Raw genomic sequence first — 19709 nt, 5'->3', positions numbered from 1 at the left:
CAATCCTCAGGAACTAGTCCAGAATCTAACGAGTTTTGAAAAATTATCACTAATGCATCCACTATTTCTTGGGCTACTTCCTTAAGCACTCTAGGGTGCAGACCATCTGGCCCTGGGGATTTATCTGCCTTCAATCCCTTCAATTTACCTAACACCACTTCCCTACTAACATGTATTTCGCTCAGTTCCTCCATCTCACTGGACCCTCTGTCCCCTACTATTTCTGGAAGATTATTTATGTCCTCCTTAGTGAAGACAGAACCAAAGTAATTATTCAATTGGTCTGCCATGTCCTTGCTCCCCATAATCAATTCACCTGTTTCTGTCTGTAGGGGACCTACATTTGTCTTTACCAGTCTTTTCCTTTTTACATATCTATAAAAGCTTTTACAGTCAGTTTTTATGTTCCCTGCCAGTTTTCTCTCATAATCTTTTTTCCCCTTCCTAATTAAGCCCTTTGTCCTCCTCTGCTGAACTCTGAATTTCTCCCAGTCCTCAGGTGAGCCACTTTCTCTGGCTAATTTGTATGCTTCTTCTTTGAAATTGATACTATCCCTAATTTCTCTTGTCAGCCACGGGTGCACTACCTTCCTTGATTTATTCTTTTGTCAAACTGGGATGAACAATTGTTGTAGTTCATCCATGCAACCTTTAAATGCTTGCCATGACCTCTGGCTATTTTCCTTCCCATTTCAGGATAACTTGGACACAATCAGAAACATCCCAGACCCTGGCACCTGGGAGGTAAACTACTATCTGTGCTTCTTTTCTGCACCCACAGGATCGCCTGTCTGACCCCCTGACTACAGTTTCCCCTATCACTATTGCCATCCTCTTCCTTTCCGTACCCTCCTGAACCACAGGGCCAGACTCTGCAGAGGCACAACCACTGTTGCTTCCCCTAGGTAGGCTGTTCCCCTCAACAGTACTCAAGCAGGAGTACTTATTGTCAAGGAGTACAGCCACAGGAGTGCTCTCCAGCCACTGACTCCTGCCCTTTCCTCTCCTGACTGTTACCCACTTATCTGTCTCCCCAGGCCCTGGTGTGACAACCTGCCTATAGCTCCTCTCTGTCAACTCCTCACTCTCCCTGACCAGACGAAGGTCATTGAGCTGCATCTTCAGTTCCCTAACACGTTCCCTAAGGAGCTGCAGCTCGACACACCTGGCAAACGTGGCTGTCCGGGAGGCTGGAAGTCTCCCGGACCTCTCACATCTGACACCATGCACAGAAAACCAGCCTCACACACATACTTCCTGTCTGTATTCTACACAGGCAACCCACCTCGTCTCGACCCATTAACGCCCAAGCCCCGTTGAGCCAAAGCCTTCCTACTCTGTCTCCCTAAACTCTTCTCACTGGCTGATGTCCACGCACTTGCGCAGCTGTGCACCAATCAAACCACTGAAGAAATAACCGTCTCCCTTTAAACTCTTCCTGATATTACAGGAAAGATACTAGCATGCATGGAAGATTAGCTAACTGGCAGGAGGCAAAGAGTATGAATAAAGGGGGCCTTTTCTAGGTGGCTGCCAGTGAATAGTGAAGTTCCTCAGGGGATGCTGTTTAGGCTGCTTCTTTTCACAATACATGTCAATCTGGATGATGGAATTGATGGCTTTGTGGTTAAATTTGCAAAGGATACAAAGATAGGCAGAACAGATAGTGTTGAGGAAGCAGGGGATCTGCAGAAGGACTGAGACTAAGAAAATGGGCAAAGAAGCAGATGGAATATAGTGTAGGGAAGTGTATGATCATGCACTTTGCTAGAAGGAATAAAAGGCGTAGACTATTTTCTAAATGGTGGGGAATCAGAGGTGTTAAAAGACTCCAGTCCTTATGCAAGATACCCTAAACGTTAACTTGCAGGTTGAGTCAGTGGTAAGAAAGTCAAATGCAATGTGAAACACCCTGGTTTCCTCAGCTGCGCAAGTCTAGGGAAGACAATCTCCGGCCCCACCAAACTCGTGAGATTGAGGTGTGCTCAATCCCACCCCAAACCCCGGTTTGTATGGATGCTGTGACCCTTTGCTACCCTTTTACAAATTAATGCCACGAAATAACAGCCAGTACACTGCACACGATTAAAGGAATTATATTTATGAATCTTAACTAAAGGGTTAGTAAAGAACAAAAAGAAAAGGGCCCATTCTAATTAACCAATCAAATGTGCAGAAGTTGGAGCTCATCTAGAACTTCTCTGTCACTCACACGCTGGGCCCCTTGGTCAACTTGAAAGCACACAACGCCTTCCGAACGTCGCTCGCAATCCATCTCGTACAAACAGGTCTCCCACCAATTGTATGCTATGAATGGTTCTCCCCAGCGTCTTCCCTCCATCTCCCTTTGAACAAAAAAAACCCCGAGCCCAATCTCAGTGTCCCTCACCACAGAAACCTCCCCTTAATCCGACCGTCGTAATTGGATGGTACACATTTCTCATCTTCAACAGTAACCCAAACAAGCATGAAAACAGAACAGACTGCTGCTACGGAACTGCCAAAATGAAATACATACTGCATAACAGTAAAAAATATGAACCAGGGCATTACAAATGTTAGCATTCATTTCATGAGGGCTCGAATACAAGAGCGAGAATGTGATGTGGAGACTTTATCTGGCATTGGTCACATTGCAATTAGAAAATGAGCTGGCATTGGAGAGGGTCCAGAAGAGGTTCACAAGAATGATCCCAGGAATTAAAGTGTTAACACATGAGAAGCATTTGATGGCTCTGGGCCTATACTTGCAGGAGTATAGAAGAATGGTGATGGGGGGGGGGCAGAATTTCATCAAAACTTATTGAATAGTGAAAGGCCTAGATAGAGTGCATGGGAAGGGATGACTCCTACTGTGGGGTAGGCTAAGACCAGAGGACACAGCCTCAGAATACAAGGATGTCCCTTAAAACAGATAAGGAGGAATTTCTTCAAACAAACGTTTGCAAATCTATGGAATCCATTGTCACAGATGACTGTGGAACCCAAGACACCAGGTATATACAAAGTAGAGATTGCTAGGTTATTGATTAGTAAGGGTGTCCAATGTTCCAGGGAGAAAGCAAAAGAATGGGGTTGAGAGGGATAACAAATCAGCCATGATGGAATATGAAGCCGTCCGATGGGCCAGGTGGCCCAAGTCTGCTCCTGTGTCTTATTAGCAATCAGCAAAATTAGTTAATTTCTGCAAGGGAAAGCAAGTCAAGATAACAATGAAGTCATGTTGACTTGCAGTGCCTACACACAAATTCACTAAGCTACTGTACAAAGATGTTCCATGAAGTCAAGATTTTAGAGGGATATGTTTATGTTTATGGATATACTGAAAGTCAGGCCCAAATTTTGAGATAAACAGATTATCTCATTGTCAATGCTAGTGCTTTATTCACAAACAGAATTAAAACAAGTTTACTTTGCAATCCAACAGGAAATGGGTTTGGCACAAGAAGTAATCCAGTCAGACACAGCATCACATTGGTGTTTTTTTTAAACCAAGGTCATTTACTCTTTCATTTCAGAACATTCAAAATTTCAGCTGCCTACAAAGCCTCTGAAACCCAGAATCAGCAAAGCTGGTCAGCAAAGTCTTCATTTTCATATAATTGCAGACACTTCAGACGTTTCACCCCATTTCCACCCAAGCTTTCTCTCCCTCTCCCCTCCCCTTCCCCAACCCACCCAAACTAAACCAGCAATAATATTGAAAGTAGTCTTATAGGGAACTATTTAAACCCTATATGACACATTTTTAAAGCAAATTGTGTTCCTTCCTTTTAGAGCCAGTTAGTATAAATGGGTGCTTGATGGTCAGCCTTTCCATGATATATAATAAATTTGAATTAAAGAGGGTGCAGAACAGGTTTTGGAGGATATTGCTGGAGAAATGGGGGAAGGGGCACTAAAATTGTTTCTTTCTTCATGAAGATCAAAAGGAGACTTATACAAGATTGAAGCCACAACAGATTGACTCAGCAGAGAAGTTGAAGGTATATCCAATGGGTTTAGAGGGATTTTCACCCAGAATAATGGGTGCTGCCTGAAAAGCTGTGAGGGAAAATGCCTCATGATATTTAAAAGACACCTAAATACCACAAAGACCCATAGTCTACAAGGTCACTCACAGCTGCGATTTAAGAACAACTTTATTAGCATTCAACCCAGGCAAAACACGTAACTGCTTTCTGTGGCATAAATTTAAACCTAACGCAGATACTCTAGAAACTTAATGTCTCAACAAATAAAAGACAAGACAGCATGCCATTTGCCTTTGTTACCATCCTATCAACTTGTGCAACCACTTTCAAGAACATACGGACTTGGACGTGAAGATCCCTCTGTAATCAATCCTGTTGAAACCACAGGATCATAAGACATAGGAGCAGAATTAGACCATTTGGTCCATCTAGTTTGCTCCGCCATTCCAGCAATACTGATTTATTATCTCCTTCAACCTCATTCTCCTGCCTTCTTCGCACAACCTTTGACACCCTGACTAATCAAGAACCTATCAACCTCCACTTTAAATATACCAAATGACCTGACCTCCATAGTCAACTGTGGCAATGAATTCCACAGTCATCAACCTCTGGCTAAACAAATTCCTCCCTCATCTGTTCTAAGAGGACATTCTTCTATTCTGAGGCTATGGCCTCTAGACCTATTCTCTCCTTTCAACATCCACCATCAAGGCCGCCTCATACATAAATCCTTTCATTCCTGGGATCATTCCTGTTAACCTCCTTTGGACTCTCTCCCATACCGGCAAATCCTTTAACAGATCAGGGGCCCAAAACTGCTCACATACTCCAAGTGCAGTCTGACCAATGCCATATAAAGCCTCAGCATCACATCCTTACTTTTCTATTCTAATCCTCTTGAAATGGATGCCAACATTGTATTTATTACTTTATTACTGACTCAACCTTTAAGGAATCCTGCATGACTCCCCCCAAATCCCCTTGCTCTGATTTTTGAATTTTCTCCCTGTTTAGGAATAGTCTACACCTTTATTCCTTATACCAAAGTTCATAACCATACACTTTCCTACACTATATTCCATCTGTCACTTCTTTGCTCATTCTCCCAATCTGTCCAAGTCCTTCTGCAAACTCCCTGCCCCTCCAACTATCTTTGTATTGTTCATAAACCTTGCCACAAAGCCTTCAATTCAGGGCCCTGCCATTAAGTGTCTACTGTCTCTATATTTGAAATCCCAAATTGCAACACTCATTTTCCACAGACAAGCCAATTCTGGCTCCAAACAGCCAAGTTATTAGAGATCATATGCACCTTAATCGCTTGGAGAAGCCTACTATGATGAACCTTGTCAAATCCATGCAGACAACATCCACTGTTTTACCTTCATCACCTCCACAAAAATTCAACCAAATTCATAAGGCATAACTCCACTGTCCCTAATTAGGCCTTGCTGTTCCAAATGCTCAAAGGTACTATCATTAAGAACCCCTCCAAAAGCTTCCCCACTACTGACACAAAACTTGCCAGTGTATTTTAAATGGGGATTAGCCCCAATTTCTCTTCTTGAACAAAAGGATAAATTGATAAAATTCATAAAATTACTCACTCTTAAAATGTTAACATTCATTAACGCTTTATTCTAAAACAGCAAAATACAGTTTGCTAATGAAGAGATAAAAATTCCATATGTTAGAACAATAATCTTCATCCTCACTACATAAAGGAATAGTAACCAAGTGGAAGATATCTTCAATCCCTGGGACTCTAAAATTCTTAGTTTTGACCAGCTGTTCAAAGTCACAAACTGAGGTCAGACATTTGAACGCATGTTCAAAGAGCAATGGGGCCAATTACAAGTAGGGGGAAATTAATTTTCCCTTTTTCTTAAAGCTTTCAGCACTTGACTTAAAAGAAAAGAAAAACAAGCAGGATTTTGTTGAAGCCATAGAATATATGGCTGACCCAATACAAAATTTGCAGCAGGGTACCGAGGATAAATGAGTGTATCTATTTCACAAGCTTACATAAGCTTCAAAAAAAATGGTGGATAAAATGCCAAAATAGGTTTGTTAACACAAATGAAGTCCACAAAGTAAAAAAAAGGAAACACAAAGTTGAAAACCATCATCATGACTGTTTGCTCTCCCACAGAGGGAAGCACACCCCAAACTTGTGTACCTGGATGCAATTTCGAAATACATTTTAAAGACAGATTTCAGCTACAGGGATAATATTGAAGTCTGCAGGCAACACAAAGTTGAGTGTAGTGAACAGTGAGAAAACTAGAATAGATTTCAAGAGGGACCAATTAAAAAGGACACAGTTAAAGGAAATGGGATTTTGTTCTTTTCTAAATTTCCCCTAACACCATAAAAGTAAGAGATTTTGCTGAATTTATAATATCATTTCAAAACTACATGGAATAGCTTCTCAGTTCTGGGTACACTTTTGGGAGACCTTAAAAGGATTCAAGATGAGCAAAGGATTCACTGGAATTGCTTCAGGGATCATTGTGGATACACTGCAGAACCTCTGAAGGCTTAAAAAAGATTGAACATAATTGTTAAAAATAGTGGATAGTTGTACAAATAGATTTTGCTTGCAACAGAGGGGCCAATAACCAGACGGCAAAGATACAGGGGAGAAGAATAACCAGGAAAAATACTCCTTACATAACAGGTGGTTGGGATTTGGAATTGACTGCATGGAGTAGAATACAGTCCCAACATCTTAAAAAACGGAAGCCAATTGTTTGAGGGAACGCAATTGACAGATTTAATTCTTGAATGCACTGGCACAAATTCAAATGGTCCACGAGTCCTGATTATACTGAAATAGATGATAGAACTAACTGCCTACCTGTATTTGAAACTTACAGTTCAAAACAAAAATGAACATGTCTTACAATTTGCCCTTCCTGATCAAACTTTAAATTGCTCATCTTTCAATTTCGACTTTAACAGTTAAATGCTCTAGAGCAGCTGGGGCATAACTGACATCAGCACTCGTTCTAGAAATCAGGATGGAAACTAGTTTATCACAGCTTCTAATTTCTATCCACTGACCTCTGCTGGTAATTGCATAGACACACTGGTCAGAAACAGAATCAAGTTTATTATCACCAGCAAGTGACGTGAAATTTGTTAACTTAGCAGCAGCAGTTCAATGCAATACATAATATAGAAGAAAAAACAAAATAAAATAATAGTAAATAAATAACAGTATACGTATATTGAATAGATTAAAGCTCGTGCAAAAACAGAAATAATATATTTAAAAAGTAAAGTAGTGTTCAAGGGCTCAATGTCCATTTAGGAATCAGATGGCAGAGGGGAAGAAGCTGTTCCTGAATCGTGAGTGTGTGCCTTCAGGCTTCTGTACTTCTTACCTGATGGTAACAGTGAGAAAAGGGCATGCCCTGGGTGCTGGAGGTCTTTAATAATGGAAGCTGCCTTTCTGAGACACCACTCCCTAAAGATGTCCTGGGTACTTTGTAGACTAGTACCCAAGATGGAGCCGACTAAATTTACCCCCCTGCAATTTCTTTCAGTCCTGTGCAGTAGCCCCCCCCCCCATACTAGACAGTGCTGCAGCTTGTCAGAATGCTCTCCACAGTACGTCTGTAGAAGTTTTTGAATGTACAGGTGTCCCCTGTTTTTCGAACGTTCCCTTTACAAAACCTCACTGTTACAAAAGACCTACATTAGTACCCTGTTTTCGCTTTCAGAAGGTATTTTCACTGTTATGAAAAAAATTCAGCGCGCGAAAAACATCAGCGTGCGCGCCCCGAGCAGCCGCTCTCCCCGGATTCGCAACGGCATTCTTGACAGCATTGCTTTAACACAAGCCTGTGAGCAGTAGTTTGCAAGATGAGTTCTATGGTGTCGGAAAAGCCTGAAAGAGCTCGTAAGGGTGTTACACTTAGCGTAAAGCTAGACATAATTAAGCATTTCGATCGTGGTGAACGAAGCAAGGAAAAAGTGAGTTTGGCTTGTGGAAGATGACGAACATGATGTTGAAGAGGTTCTGCCATCCCATGACCAAGAACTGATAGATGAAGAGCTGATGCAATTGGAAGAGGAAAGGATAACAATCAAAACCAAATGAGTAATGATAAAGTATGACTTCAATTTTGAAAGGGTAAGTAGGTTTAGGGGAATATTTGCAAGATTCTTTGAGTCCCTACAAAGAACTGTATGATAGAAAAATGCGCGAGGCTCAGCAATCAAGCAAGCTTTCCATATCAGCCATAGCAGACGACGAACCTCGACCTTCGACATAGAGGCGGGCAGTCATAGGAGAAGATGAGCTGCCTGCCCTAATGGAAACAGATGACGAGATGACACTCCAGTGTCCCACCACCCCAACACGCAAGCCGCGAACAGATACTGTACCGATTCGCGGAGAATGCAGCAGTAGCCGGGAGGCACCCAGCACATCTAAGAAAAAAGCCGAAATAAACATGCTAATTAATTAGGTGCCGCCCCACACATAATTAATTAGCATGTTTATTTCGGCTTTTTTCTTAAAGATGTGCTGGGTGCGTCCCGGCTACTGCTGGACCCCTGCGTGCTTCGCGGCAATGTATCGGTTGGTGGCCTGGAGGGTGTGGGCCACTGCACCACCCAGCCTGCGACGACTCAGCCTAACACACCATCATCAGTGTGCTCTGCACTGTCCCGATTGTAAGTGATACTACACTGTACATACATTATCTCTACTTTATATGGGCTGTATATTTTTACGTGTTATTTGGTATGACTTGGCAGCTTCATAGTTTAAAGATTACTGGAGAGCGCTTGCGTCGTGTTTTTGCCAACAGCGTTTGCATGAGATTTTCTGCCAACAGCGCTTGCGTGAAATTTTCGCTACGGAGATCTGTGCTGGCAATAATTGTGAAAAAGTATTTCTACTTTATATAGGCTGTATATTTATCATATCATTCCTGTTTTTACTATATGTTACTGTTATTTTAGGTTTTATGTGTTATTTGGCATGATTTGGTAGGGTATTTTTGGGTCTGCGAACGCTCACAAAATTTTCCCATATAAATAAATGGTAATTGCTTCTTCGCTTTACGACATTTTGGCTTACGAACCATTTCACAGGAACGCTCTACCTTCGGATGGCAGGGGAAACCTGTATTTGTTGACATACCAAATCTCTTCAAACTCCTGATGAAGTATAGTCGCTGTCGTGCCTTCTTTACAATTCATCGATCTGTTGGGACCAGGTAAGGTCCTCAGAGATCTTGACACCCAGGAACTTGAAACTGCTCACTCTCTCCACGTCTGATCCCTCTATGAGAATTAGTATGTGTTCCTTCATCTTACTCTTCCTGAAGTCCACAATCAGCTCTTTCGCCTTACTGACATTGAGTGCCAGGTTGTTGCTGTGACACCACTCCACTAGTTGGCATATAGAGGAGCCAAAACTCACCTCGGTCACCAAAAACACAAAACAGTAATGATCAAGTTTTATTAAATGAAAGCTGCCTATGGTCAAGTATTTAAGGGATCAGTAGCGTGTCGCTTGCTTTTCATGATGTATAGCAATGATATGGGCTGGAGTGATATCCTTTGGAATGGAGATAGCCAGGGGAAGGTTTAAACTTTGAAGGCATGAAATTGAAAGACCTACATACAGTGAAGATTACAATTCCTCACAAAAGGGTTTATACTGTATATTTTTTAAATCACCCACAGTGCAGAGGAGTCTAAAACCCACTATTTTTAAATTGCACTGCAGCCACTCAAGACTAATACAAACACCATTTTGAATTACATCCATCCTGTGATGAGCTTGTAAAAACACTCCAATATTAAGACCACCAACTCCCAGTACTGTATAACGAACCACCACCTTAGTTTAATAGCTCCCAAACACAATCTTGACCAGTCATCCATGAACTTGCACAGCCAAAAAAATCAGCTCCCACAGCATTAAATCCAGTCACCCATAACCTCCCTGGTCAATCACAGCTCCATTTTAAAATTCATCCTTGTGTTTAAATTCCTCCAGAGCATTGCCTCTACCAATTTAACATACTCCATCTTCATAATCCTCTGGTGTCTTTGCTCCAACTCTAACCCAAGTGCAAACCCCATTATTGACTTGGTAATGTTTTTAATCCTTGAGCTAAGGTACCCATGACACCGCATCTCTGATCCAGGGTCACCTACCCAACATCAATTTACTGAAATACTGGAAGAGAGTTGGTTGTAATTTTCAGTATCAGGTTTAATACCATTGATACATGCTGCAAGATCTGTTAGATTTGCAATACATCATAATAAAATTAGAATATATATAAATATTAAATTAGTACAAAGAAATAACAAAAAGAGGGAAAAAGTGAGATAGTATACATGGGTTCATTGTCAATTCAGAAATCTGATGGTGGTGGTGAAGAAGCTTTTCCTGAAACATGTCTTTGGTGACATACTAAGTCTCCTCAAACTCCTAATACACACTATCCTGCCTCATGATAATTACATCAATATGCTGGGCCCAGGAGAGATCTTCAGAGATGTTGACACTCAGGAACTTGACACTGCTCATCCTTTCCAGTGCTGATCCCTCGATGAGGACTGGTGTATTCCCTCGACTTTCCCTTCCTAAAGTCCAGAGTCAATTCCCTGGTCTTACTGACATTGGGTGCAAGGTTGTTACTGCAACACCACTCAACCAACTGATCTTCCTTACTCCTGTATATCTCCTTATCACCATCTGAAGTTTTGCCAACAATAGTTGCGTCATCAGCAAAATGTATAAATGGTATCTGAGCTGTGCCTAGACACACAGTCTTGGATGTAAAGAGAGTAGAGCGCTATTCCTTCAGCAGACATGTGAACAAGCAGCAGCCACCATACTAAGCTCCAAAATACAAGATCCAATTCTTTTGAAAGCCCCCAGAGCCATTTTCATCCTTGAGCAACCCACTGAATACACTCAAGGGCAATTTCTAAATGCACTAAAATGAGCTGAAACCATAATCCAGTTGCCTTTTTTCTCTGTAGTCAATTCCATTTAAAAATACAAGAGTAATTAGACAGTGCTAATCTCACAACTTGAAATGAATACTTTTTGCTTGCTTATTGTAAAGCATACTTACTTGTTTTGCTTCTTTAAAAGCACCTTACTAAGATACAAATTTTAAGTCTCTTTGGCCAGCTACAGCAAAACCACAACTGTACTTTAACCAGACACAACTTGTGAACAAAGAAACTATGTTTTGCAATAGGGTTCAGAGGAGAAAATTCAACATAGCTCTAAACAAAAGCTGTCATTACTGCAGCACCATTTCATAGACTTGCTGAGTTCATTTGTCTGGTGCATCCTATATTAATCCAGGACTACATGAAACATCCAGAGAACTTAAATGTTTTTCAGCTCGCATTTTTTTCTCCATATTTTTTCCTTTAAAACAAGCATTAATTTCTTCAAGTTCATTATTCACTGTAGACCTTGGGATTTTTTATTACAAAGATGGTTTTCTACATCCTCTATACAAAAAAAACAGTGGATTTCAGTTAATTAGGGCATATCCGGACAGTACATTTTGGCCCAATTTCAATTACTGCCCCAATTAGCTGAAGTTTCATGGAAATACATTAAAAAAAAGATATAAAATTACAAAAGCAACACACATCAAAATTGCTGGTGAACGCAGCAGGCCAGGCAGCATCTCTAGGAAGAGGTACAGCCCACGCTGCCTGGCCTGCTGCGTTCACCAGCAACTTTGATGTGTGTTGCTTGAATTTCCAGCATCTGCAGAATTCCTGTTGCTTGCGTTTATAAAATTACAAAAACTACCATTTAAATTAGTAACAAATTATTGTTTAAGTGAAATACAGACCAATACTACTACAGTGCTATAAAACTGTATTAGTTCCTAATAGTTTGAGGAATTCATCCAGTGTGCTGCAGAGTTCTTTTGACTGACTAAACAAAATCAGCAGACACCTCGTCTAGATAATGGACTGCCTTCAGACAATGCCACTGACAACTGCCTCTCCCAAATCTTCATTTTCATTATTACATTCAAGGTGATTGTCAATACCTCCAATTTCATTTTTGTGTGGTCCTACCGCTTATTTATTTCTCACCAAATATCAGTGACATTAGTCACTACTTTTTGAACACAAACACAAGCAACTGGCACTATTTAAAAACTGTTCGCTCTTAGCATGGTGTAGTGCCTAACAGCCACGCAAGTGCACACATCTGATGATAGTTAGACATTGTCTGGCAACAGCCAGCTGTTCCAATTAAGCATTGTGAAACAAAGGGAAAGGAATCATGCTCTTTCCTCCATTAGCTTTTGTTCTTTAAAAGTTGTCCCAATTAATCAATAACCCAACTAACCGGAATCCACTGCCTTCCTTTCATTTTTCAATATTTCTTTATTTTCCCCACCTCAGTCCGACAGAGACCCACATCAATTAATCTTTTAAGTCTTAGCATTTCTCACTGGATGATTCTCCCTTTCTACTTTCCTTTTCCCAAAGCTGTGACTCTCCTTACAAAGTTCAAAGCAAGTTTATTATTAAAATACACATACACATTACCTTGAGATTCATTTTCTTGGAGGCATTTACAAAAAAGAAATACAATAGAATTATATGAAAAACTTAGAAGGATTGACCAACAGCCAATGTCTAAAAGACAAACTGTGCAAATAAAAATAATACTGAGAACATGAGTTGTTAAGAGTCCTTGAAAATTGAGCCTGTAGGTCATCGAGTAAGTTCAGAGTTGCGATGAATGAAGTTATCCACGCCAAGTCAGGACCCTGATAGTTGTAGGGTAATAACTGTTCCAAAACAGGACAACACAGGACCAAAGGGTTTTGTACCTCCTGCCCAGTGGTAATAGCTAGAAGAGGGCATAGACCTTTGATAATTGATGCTGCTTTCTTGTAGCAGCTCTCTTTGTACTCAATGATCTTGCTAATCTGGGCTGTATCAAGCAATTTCTGAAGTCTTTTCTGCCCTGGGCATTGGTATTTCAACACCAGGCAATGATGCAACCAGTTAGAATACTCTCCACTGTGCATCTATAGAACTTTGTCCGTGTTTTTTGCTGACATACAGCAAAACCCCCCAGATCTCCCTCTATTTAAAGTCACTAGTTTTTTCAACATTAAATGAGTTTGAAAGAAGTTGGCAGATGGAATCTATTTATATTTCTTTGGGAGTTGTCACCTCCTCAGTTTGTTTTGAGTATTGGCTTATTATAGTCACACGTACCAAGGGGTCTTTGTTGGCTGCTTTCCCAAACAGCAAAAATCATAGACAAAGTCCATGGAGGGGAGCCGGTTTGTGTGATGGACTGAGCTATGTTCACAACTCTCTACAATTGCCTATTCAACTTTATCATCAGCACATTTTAATCATAGTACAACCAGTCCTTTCAACCAATTAGCAGATTGCAAATTACTTAAAGACTATACAGTAACAATCATTGAGACCCAACCACAAACAAGAAAAAAATCTGCACATGCTGGAAATCCAAGCAACACAAACAAAATGCTGTAGGAACTCAGCAGGCCAGGCAGGATCTATGAAAAAGAGTACAGATGATATTTCGGGCCAACACACTTCAGTCATTGAGACCCCACTATTGATTTGACTGCAAATCAAAAAAAAACTTTTTATCCAGACCTTCTTGCTGTTAACTAATCACTTAACTGTGCCAATACAGTCAGCTCTCCATATCCGCAGGGGACTGATTTTGGGACCCTCTGCAGATACCAAAATTCGCGGATGCTCAAGTCCCTTATATAAAATGGCGTAGTATTTGCATATAACCCACGCACATCCTCCCGTATACTTTAAATCATCTCTAGATTATTTATACTTAATACAATGTAAATGCTATATAAAATAGTTATACTGCATTGTTTAGGGAATAATGACAAGGAAAAGAAAGTCTGTACACGTTCAGTACAGACATAACCATCGTAGCTCTTCTGGGAACGCTGATGCTGCCTCAGCGAAAATAGCATTCAGCGTTTGTTTCGCAGCGAGTCATCATAGAGGCAGCATGCACCCTGAGCAACTAAAAGCGAAAACAGCATTCACCGCTTGTTTTGCAGCAAGCCGTTATAGAGGCAGCGCGCACACCATAGCTTTGAACTGCGTGAGATTTTCGTTAGATTGACAGTGCTGCAATGATTGCAGAAAAGTATGACTTTAATCTTGAAAGGGCACGTAGATTTAGAGCAGGTTTGCAGGATGTTTTGAGTGCTTACAAAGAACTGTACGAAAGAAAAGTGCGTGAACCTTCTAGTGTGCTCACTGTCTGCCCGATTCTGGTAAGTGAAACTACACTGTACTGTACATACATTATTTCTACTTTATATAGGCTGTGTATTTATCATATCATTCCTGCTTTTACTATATGTTTGTGTTATTTTAGGTTTTATGTGTTATTTGGTATGATTTGGTAGGTTATTTTTTGGGTCTGGGAACGCTCAAAATTTTTTCCCATATAATTTAATGGTAATTGCTTCTTCGCTTTACGTCATTTCCGCTCTACTTCGGATAGCGGGGGAAACCTATACAGTATTTTCGATCCGCGGTTGGTTGACTTCGCGGATATGGAGGGCCAGCTGTATATTATCTAAACCTCCCATTTTCTTAATCTTATTTTTTTTTTTAGATTGCAACTTAATGAATGCTTTGTGGAAATCCAAGTACAGTAGATTCTGGTTTCTCGGGCAACTCTTAAAGAACAAAAACTAATCTAGAAAATAGCCAGGGATTCCCTTCATTTATTTGGGACACTACTCTGCTTATTTGGGGCAGGAGACTATTGCCAAACTATTTTGAACTAGCATCAGGCGTGTGCACTATTGTGGCCATTAGACACCAAACTGTGCTTAGAGCAAACAGCTTTTCAATAGCATCCACTGCATGTGTGCTCAAATAGCAGTGATTTTTTGTCACTGATAATTGGTGAGAAATAAGCAGCAAGACAATTCAGAACTGTTTTGCTCTCTGGAATTTTAAGCATTCAGGCTTGGAGATGTCAGAAACAGATGGGAGCGAAAATGAAATCACTTTCACTATTATTGATAATCATCTTGAACCTTACAATGGAAATGAAGATTTTGAGAATGCAATTGTTGACAGCATTGTATGAAGGCTGTCCATTATCTGCACTAGGTGTCTGCGCTGGTTTTGTTCATTTACAGTTAATCAAAAGAACATGCCAGCATACACTGGATGAATTCCATTGTTAATAAATATTAGGAACTAATACAGTTTTATAATACCATAGTAGTACTGGGAGTGTTCTAATTTGTTCTGTATTTCATTCAAATCATAATTTTTTTTTACTTAGTCATTTGTCTTTTTATTTTAAATACCTTTTTAACTATTTCCATGAAACTTCAGCTAATTGGGGCAGTAACTTAATTGGGCCAAAATGTACTGGTCCCAAAGTGTGTCAACTAACCAGAACCCAGTGTACACATCTACTTTGTCCCATTTTCCTTTGATAAATCCACATTGACTATTTGATAGGTTTACAATTTTAACTGTCCTACCACCTTTTTATCAATGTTTTCTCAATGACTCAGTGTGAATCACAAAATCCTTTATCAGAACTCCAGTCTGTTTCCCTTTATAGAGATGCTAATTGATCTATTGATTCATTTCCAGTATTTTCTCTTTTCATTATTGATGCTGGGTTAATGGGCCAAAAAATTCCATTTTTCCTTCCCCTATTTGACCAGTGGCATTACATTATATACTGCACATTTCCCAGAAAGCAGCACCACAGTTAGACGGGAGGTATTTTGGCAAACTTTCAGGGGTGACCTTATAGAGGTTTATAAGATCATGAGGGACACAGAAAGTCTACAACTGAAGGGCACATCTTTAAGGTGAGAAAGATTTGAAGGGAACATGAGGGGCAAGTCTTTACCTAGAGGAATGTGGTACAATCTGATAGAGGAAGCTGTAGAAGCGGGAACAATTATAACATTTAAAAGACACATGTACGATATTTATGTACAGTATCTGAAATACATCTCATGGAAATGTTTGTCTGATGATGAAATTCTATAAAATAAATTACAAAAAAAATAAAAGACACATGTACAGGTTCCTGGGTACAAAACATTTAGAAGGATATAGACCAAATGCAGCCAAAATGGGACTAGTTCAGATAGGCAGCCAAGCAGCATTAATGGTTTGGCCAAAGAGTATTTCCATGCTTTATAACTCTACTGACAATTTGTCATCCTTCAATGATCTCTCAAAATCAAATTTTAGTTTCTCTTTGAAGAATTTTTTTTCTTTAACAGATGCCAACCACAGTATTTCAGGTTTCCAAAAATAGTAGGCTTTTTCATCTCACTGTTAAGCCTTTTTTCCCCTTCTCCAGATGTGATCAACTGCCCTTAATTACATCACCAGTACTTGTGTCATGAAGACATTCTACTCTAGCCCATTGTCTTTGTTCTCTTTACCCCACCACTTCTCTACAACCTAAAGCACATTTCTTTTCAATCTCCCCATAAATACTGCCTAACGTAATAATACTCCTTTCTTTTGTACTTATTTCAGAACTTCAAGCACCTCATCTTTTGCTTTGCAAATACAGGACAAGTCAGCAAAGGCAGGAGTTGAAAGATCAACTGAACTTGATGTTAGGGTAGGATACAGACTTTTTTTTAATATATTCAAGGCACATGAGCTTCACCTGACCCCATCCCTAGTCGCCAAGGTGGTGGGGAGCTGCATTCTTGAGCTATGGGAGAACCCTCTTGGATAACCTCAAATTTAGAATGAAATTACAGTAGCTTCATGAGTAACTTTCAGGTAATCAAGGTCAGATGACATGGTGGGCAAGGTGTTGATACATGTTTTTGGAGTTGGAAATAGGTTATAATGAATCATTGATCCAAGATCCAAAACCAAATTCATGAATGAATAAAAATAGAAAAATGCTAAAAACACTTAGTGAACAATATGACATGGCTTGGATCAATCTGGTTCCATTTAAAACAGCTGCCATGGAAAGCGTGGCTAAGGACTGGAGATGCACATTGGAGATGACCGCTCTCAGCTAAAGCGATGCTACATTTTTGGGAACTGTTGCCAAAGATGCAAAACAGGAATATCCTATGTTAGAGGAGATCACCAGTATTATTTTTTTTCTTCAGTCTGGTGACTTCTAGTAAATGGATAATATTCAAACACGTGGAAATAATAAAAAAAATCCACTTCGAACGGAAATAGACTCAACGGACTGCACTATAATTTTACTTGTTCATTGAAGGTAGGCTCATCTGGCCAAGCTAGTTGAAAAGGTCAGGTAAGGATAGACTACTTTTATATAATCGTTTCTTTAAAGCACAGGAATTGAGGGCGTAGATAGGAATAGGAAGTGAGAAACCTTTGCAGAGCCGTTTATGATTTTACAGCGTGGGTCGAAGGAGAACCAAGTTTGAAGAGGATTTAAAGACTTTTTCCCCACCCAGAGGGTGGCTGCAATCTCAAGCATACTTCCTGTGGGAGTGACGAAGGCAGGTAACTCTCAACTTTTAATAGTTAGGAAGAGCACTTGAAATGTAGAATATCGACCGAACGCTTAAAAAAAATGGAATCAGAACATACTCTATGCTAATAGTTCGTTTTCCCTCCACCGGCACAATACCCTCAAACTGGGATCATGAAATCGAACATTATTGTGAACCGAAGTGTGACAATTTTATAACTGGATTTGATCGTCAGTACCCCTGCCCCCACACCCGGACCATGCAAAATTTTCAAAATTTAGAAAATAATCCCGATTCTGCGCCTCCTAACATCCAATCAAGTTCAGGTCACAGTAATTCTGCCATAGCACCGGCAGAATACCAAACCCGCACGTCCAAAAGATCAGATTTTCAGACCCCAATTTATAACATCTGGCTGCAATTATTGCAGTAATAACAGCGCGCGGGTCAGACTCTCGTTTTTTAAGTGTTTGTAACAACTTTCAACTTCATTTTCACAAAAACTACATCGAATAAAATACCTAAATAGAAATAGATAGGCGGTCGCAGTTTTCTCCTCCCTCATTGTTACTGGGGTTACGGCAGAGGCTCTCAAACACACATGTTCACACTACATGCATTGTTGCAAACTCACAAGCTCCGCTGACATCTTTGCCCCGAATAAGTTACACTGAAAAAAGACATCGAACGCTCTTTGAACAAAATGTTTCCTATTGAGACGTACCGGCAAGTTCACCTTCGATGCCAGCACGGATTTGACTTGCAACAGAAATTTCCTCCCGCCAAGTACAAGGGTGCCGAGTTACTGCTGTATCATTTAGCAGCCTCTCCCTCCCCAAACAGGGATCGACCCCCTCCCCAGGATCCGAACAAATCAGCCGCCTTCACTTGGGGCGGGGAGGCGGATCGAGTTTTCTCCGCTTACCTTGAGCCAAGAGGGCGGCGGCCCAAACAGCCACAGCCGACATCCTCTTCGCCATCGAAGCCACAGCAGAGGGGAGGGGGAGAAAGGTTTAGTCGGAAGGATTGGGAAAACAAGGCGACGGTGGCAGCGGATTTCCCCTCTCCCAGCAGCGGGAACTGCCAGCAGGTCACTGCGCTTTCAGTGACCGACCGGCCGCCGGCCCAGCCCGGGCATCGCTCGCTCGCGCTTCCAGCCGACAGACCCGGGCACGCGAGAGCAGCGGGAGCAAGGGACGAAATCAAACTACCACCGCCGAACCTGCTCGCCGGAAACAGCCGTCTCCGCCTTTGCTTGATCGTCGCCTGGCCCAATCGCCAACTGGCATTCCGTCGCGAGGCGGGTGGTGTCTGGAACCCCCAACCAATGGAATTGCCACGGGGCGGGCCCACCGTTTCCGGTCGGGCGAAGTGGTCTTGCCGAGTGAAAGAGCGCTTTGTGTGCCTGAGAGGGAAAGGTGAACGCTGCTGAGCTAATGAATATTTCAACAAAATACTACATTAATAATTGTCGGCAGGTTGTTCATTGTGCAAAAGTCATTGTACCCACCCGAGATCCCAAGTAATGACAAGAATCAGTTGATTTTTCTCGTGGGGAGCCGTTCCTGACTGGAATCCTGTAAAAGGAACTCAGTATTCCTGCCCTACGGGCTGGTCCTGTTAAAACCCCAGCGACGAAGTAATTGATAACGGTTGCAGATAGTTTGGACCTTTGAAATAACAGAAGGGGTTTACCTTGAGGCCAGTAAAGCGCAGTCGCTCCAGCTTCCAGCCAGAGAAAGCAACAGAAACGAACTGAGTTGACTCTGGTCCCATTTTCAATCAGATAACCTCATCATCACAATGCTTGATCATGTTCTCTTTTTTTTCGCCAGTCTCGGTATTGAGGTAAGACTGCAGAACTCCCCATCATTGTTCACCTTTTTTTTAATATCTGTGAGCCAGGATAGTGATCACTTATCTTGCGTTAGGGCATGGGCTCCAACCTGGATCACGGACCCCTCGGTTAATGGTAGGGGTCCATGGCATAAAAAAGATTGGGAACTCCTGCGTTAGAAACATGAGCTGAGCATTCACTTCTCAGCAGGCTCACCGAAACTGAATCAAAGCTGAATGTAACATACACACAGCCAACGAATTTGAATATTAAACGCGTGAATTATATGGTCCACTATCATAGTAGTTGGACAGTTTATTCATTACCTACATGGATTGTTGTGGATATTATGTACCCACCCATTAAGCGTAAGAATAATTT

At 41.1% G+C, this 19709-nt stretch overlaps 1 protein-coding gene across 1 annotated transcript in view; it reads right to left on the bottom strand.

Moving 5' to 3' along the window:
- LOC140191284 (inactive tyrosine-protein kinase 7-like) overlaps window positions 1–18750 on the bottom strand; it is a 211542-nt gene extending 192792 nt beyond the window's left edge. Inside the window, exon 1 of the mRNA XM_072248558.1 lies at window positions 18417–18750. Coding sequence (XP_072104659.1) covers window positions 18417–18471 — 55 coding nt within the window. The 5' untranslated portion in view covers window positions 18472–18750. The remainder of the gene's footprint in view (window positions 1–18416) is intronic.
- Window positions 18751–19709: the final 959 nt, after the last annotated feature.

The sequence above is a fragment of the Mobula birostris genome, chromosome 2, assembly GCF_030028105.1.
Source record: "Mobula birostris isolate sMobBir1 chromosome 2, sMobBir1.hap1, whole genome shotgun sequence".
In the NCBI taxonomy this organism is placed as follows: Eukaryota; Metazoa; Chordata; class Chondrichthyes; order Myliobatiformes; family Myliobatidae; genus Mobula; species Mobula birostris.
Note: the sequence above shows the minus strand (reverse complement) of the source record. Positions and strands in the feature narration are given on the sequence as shown.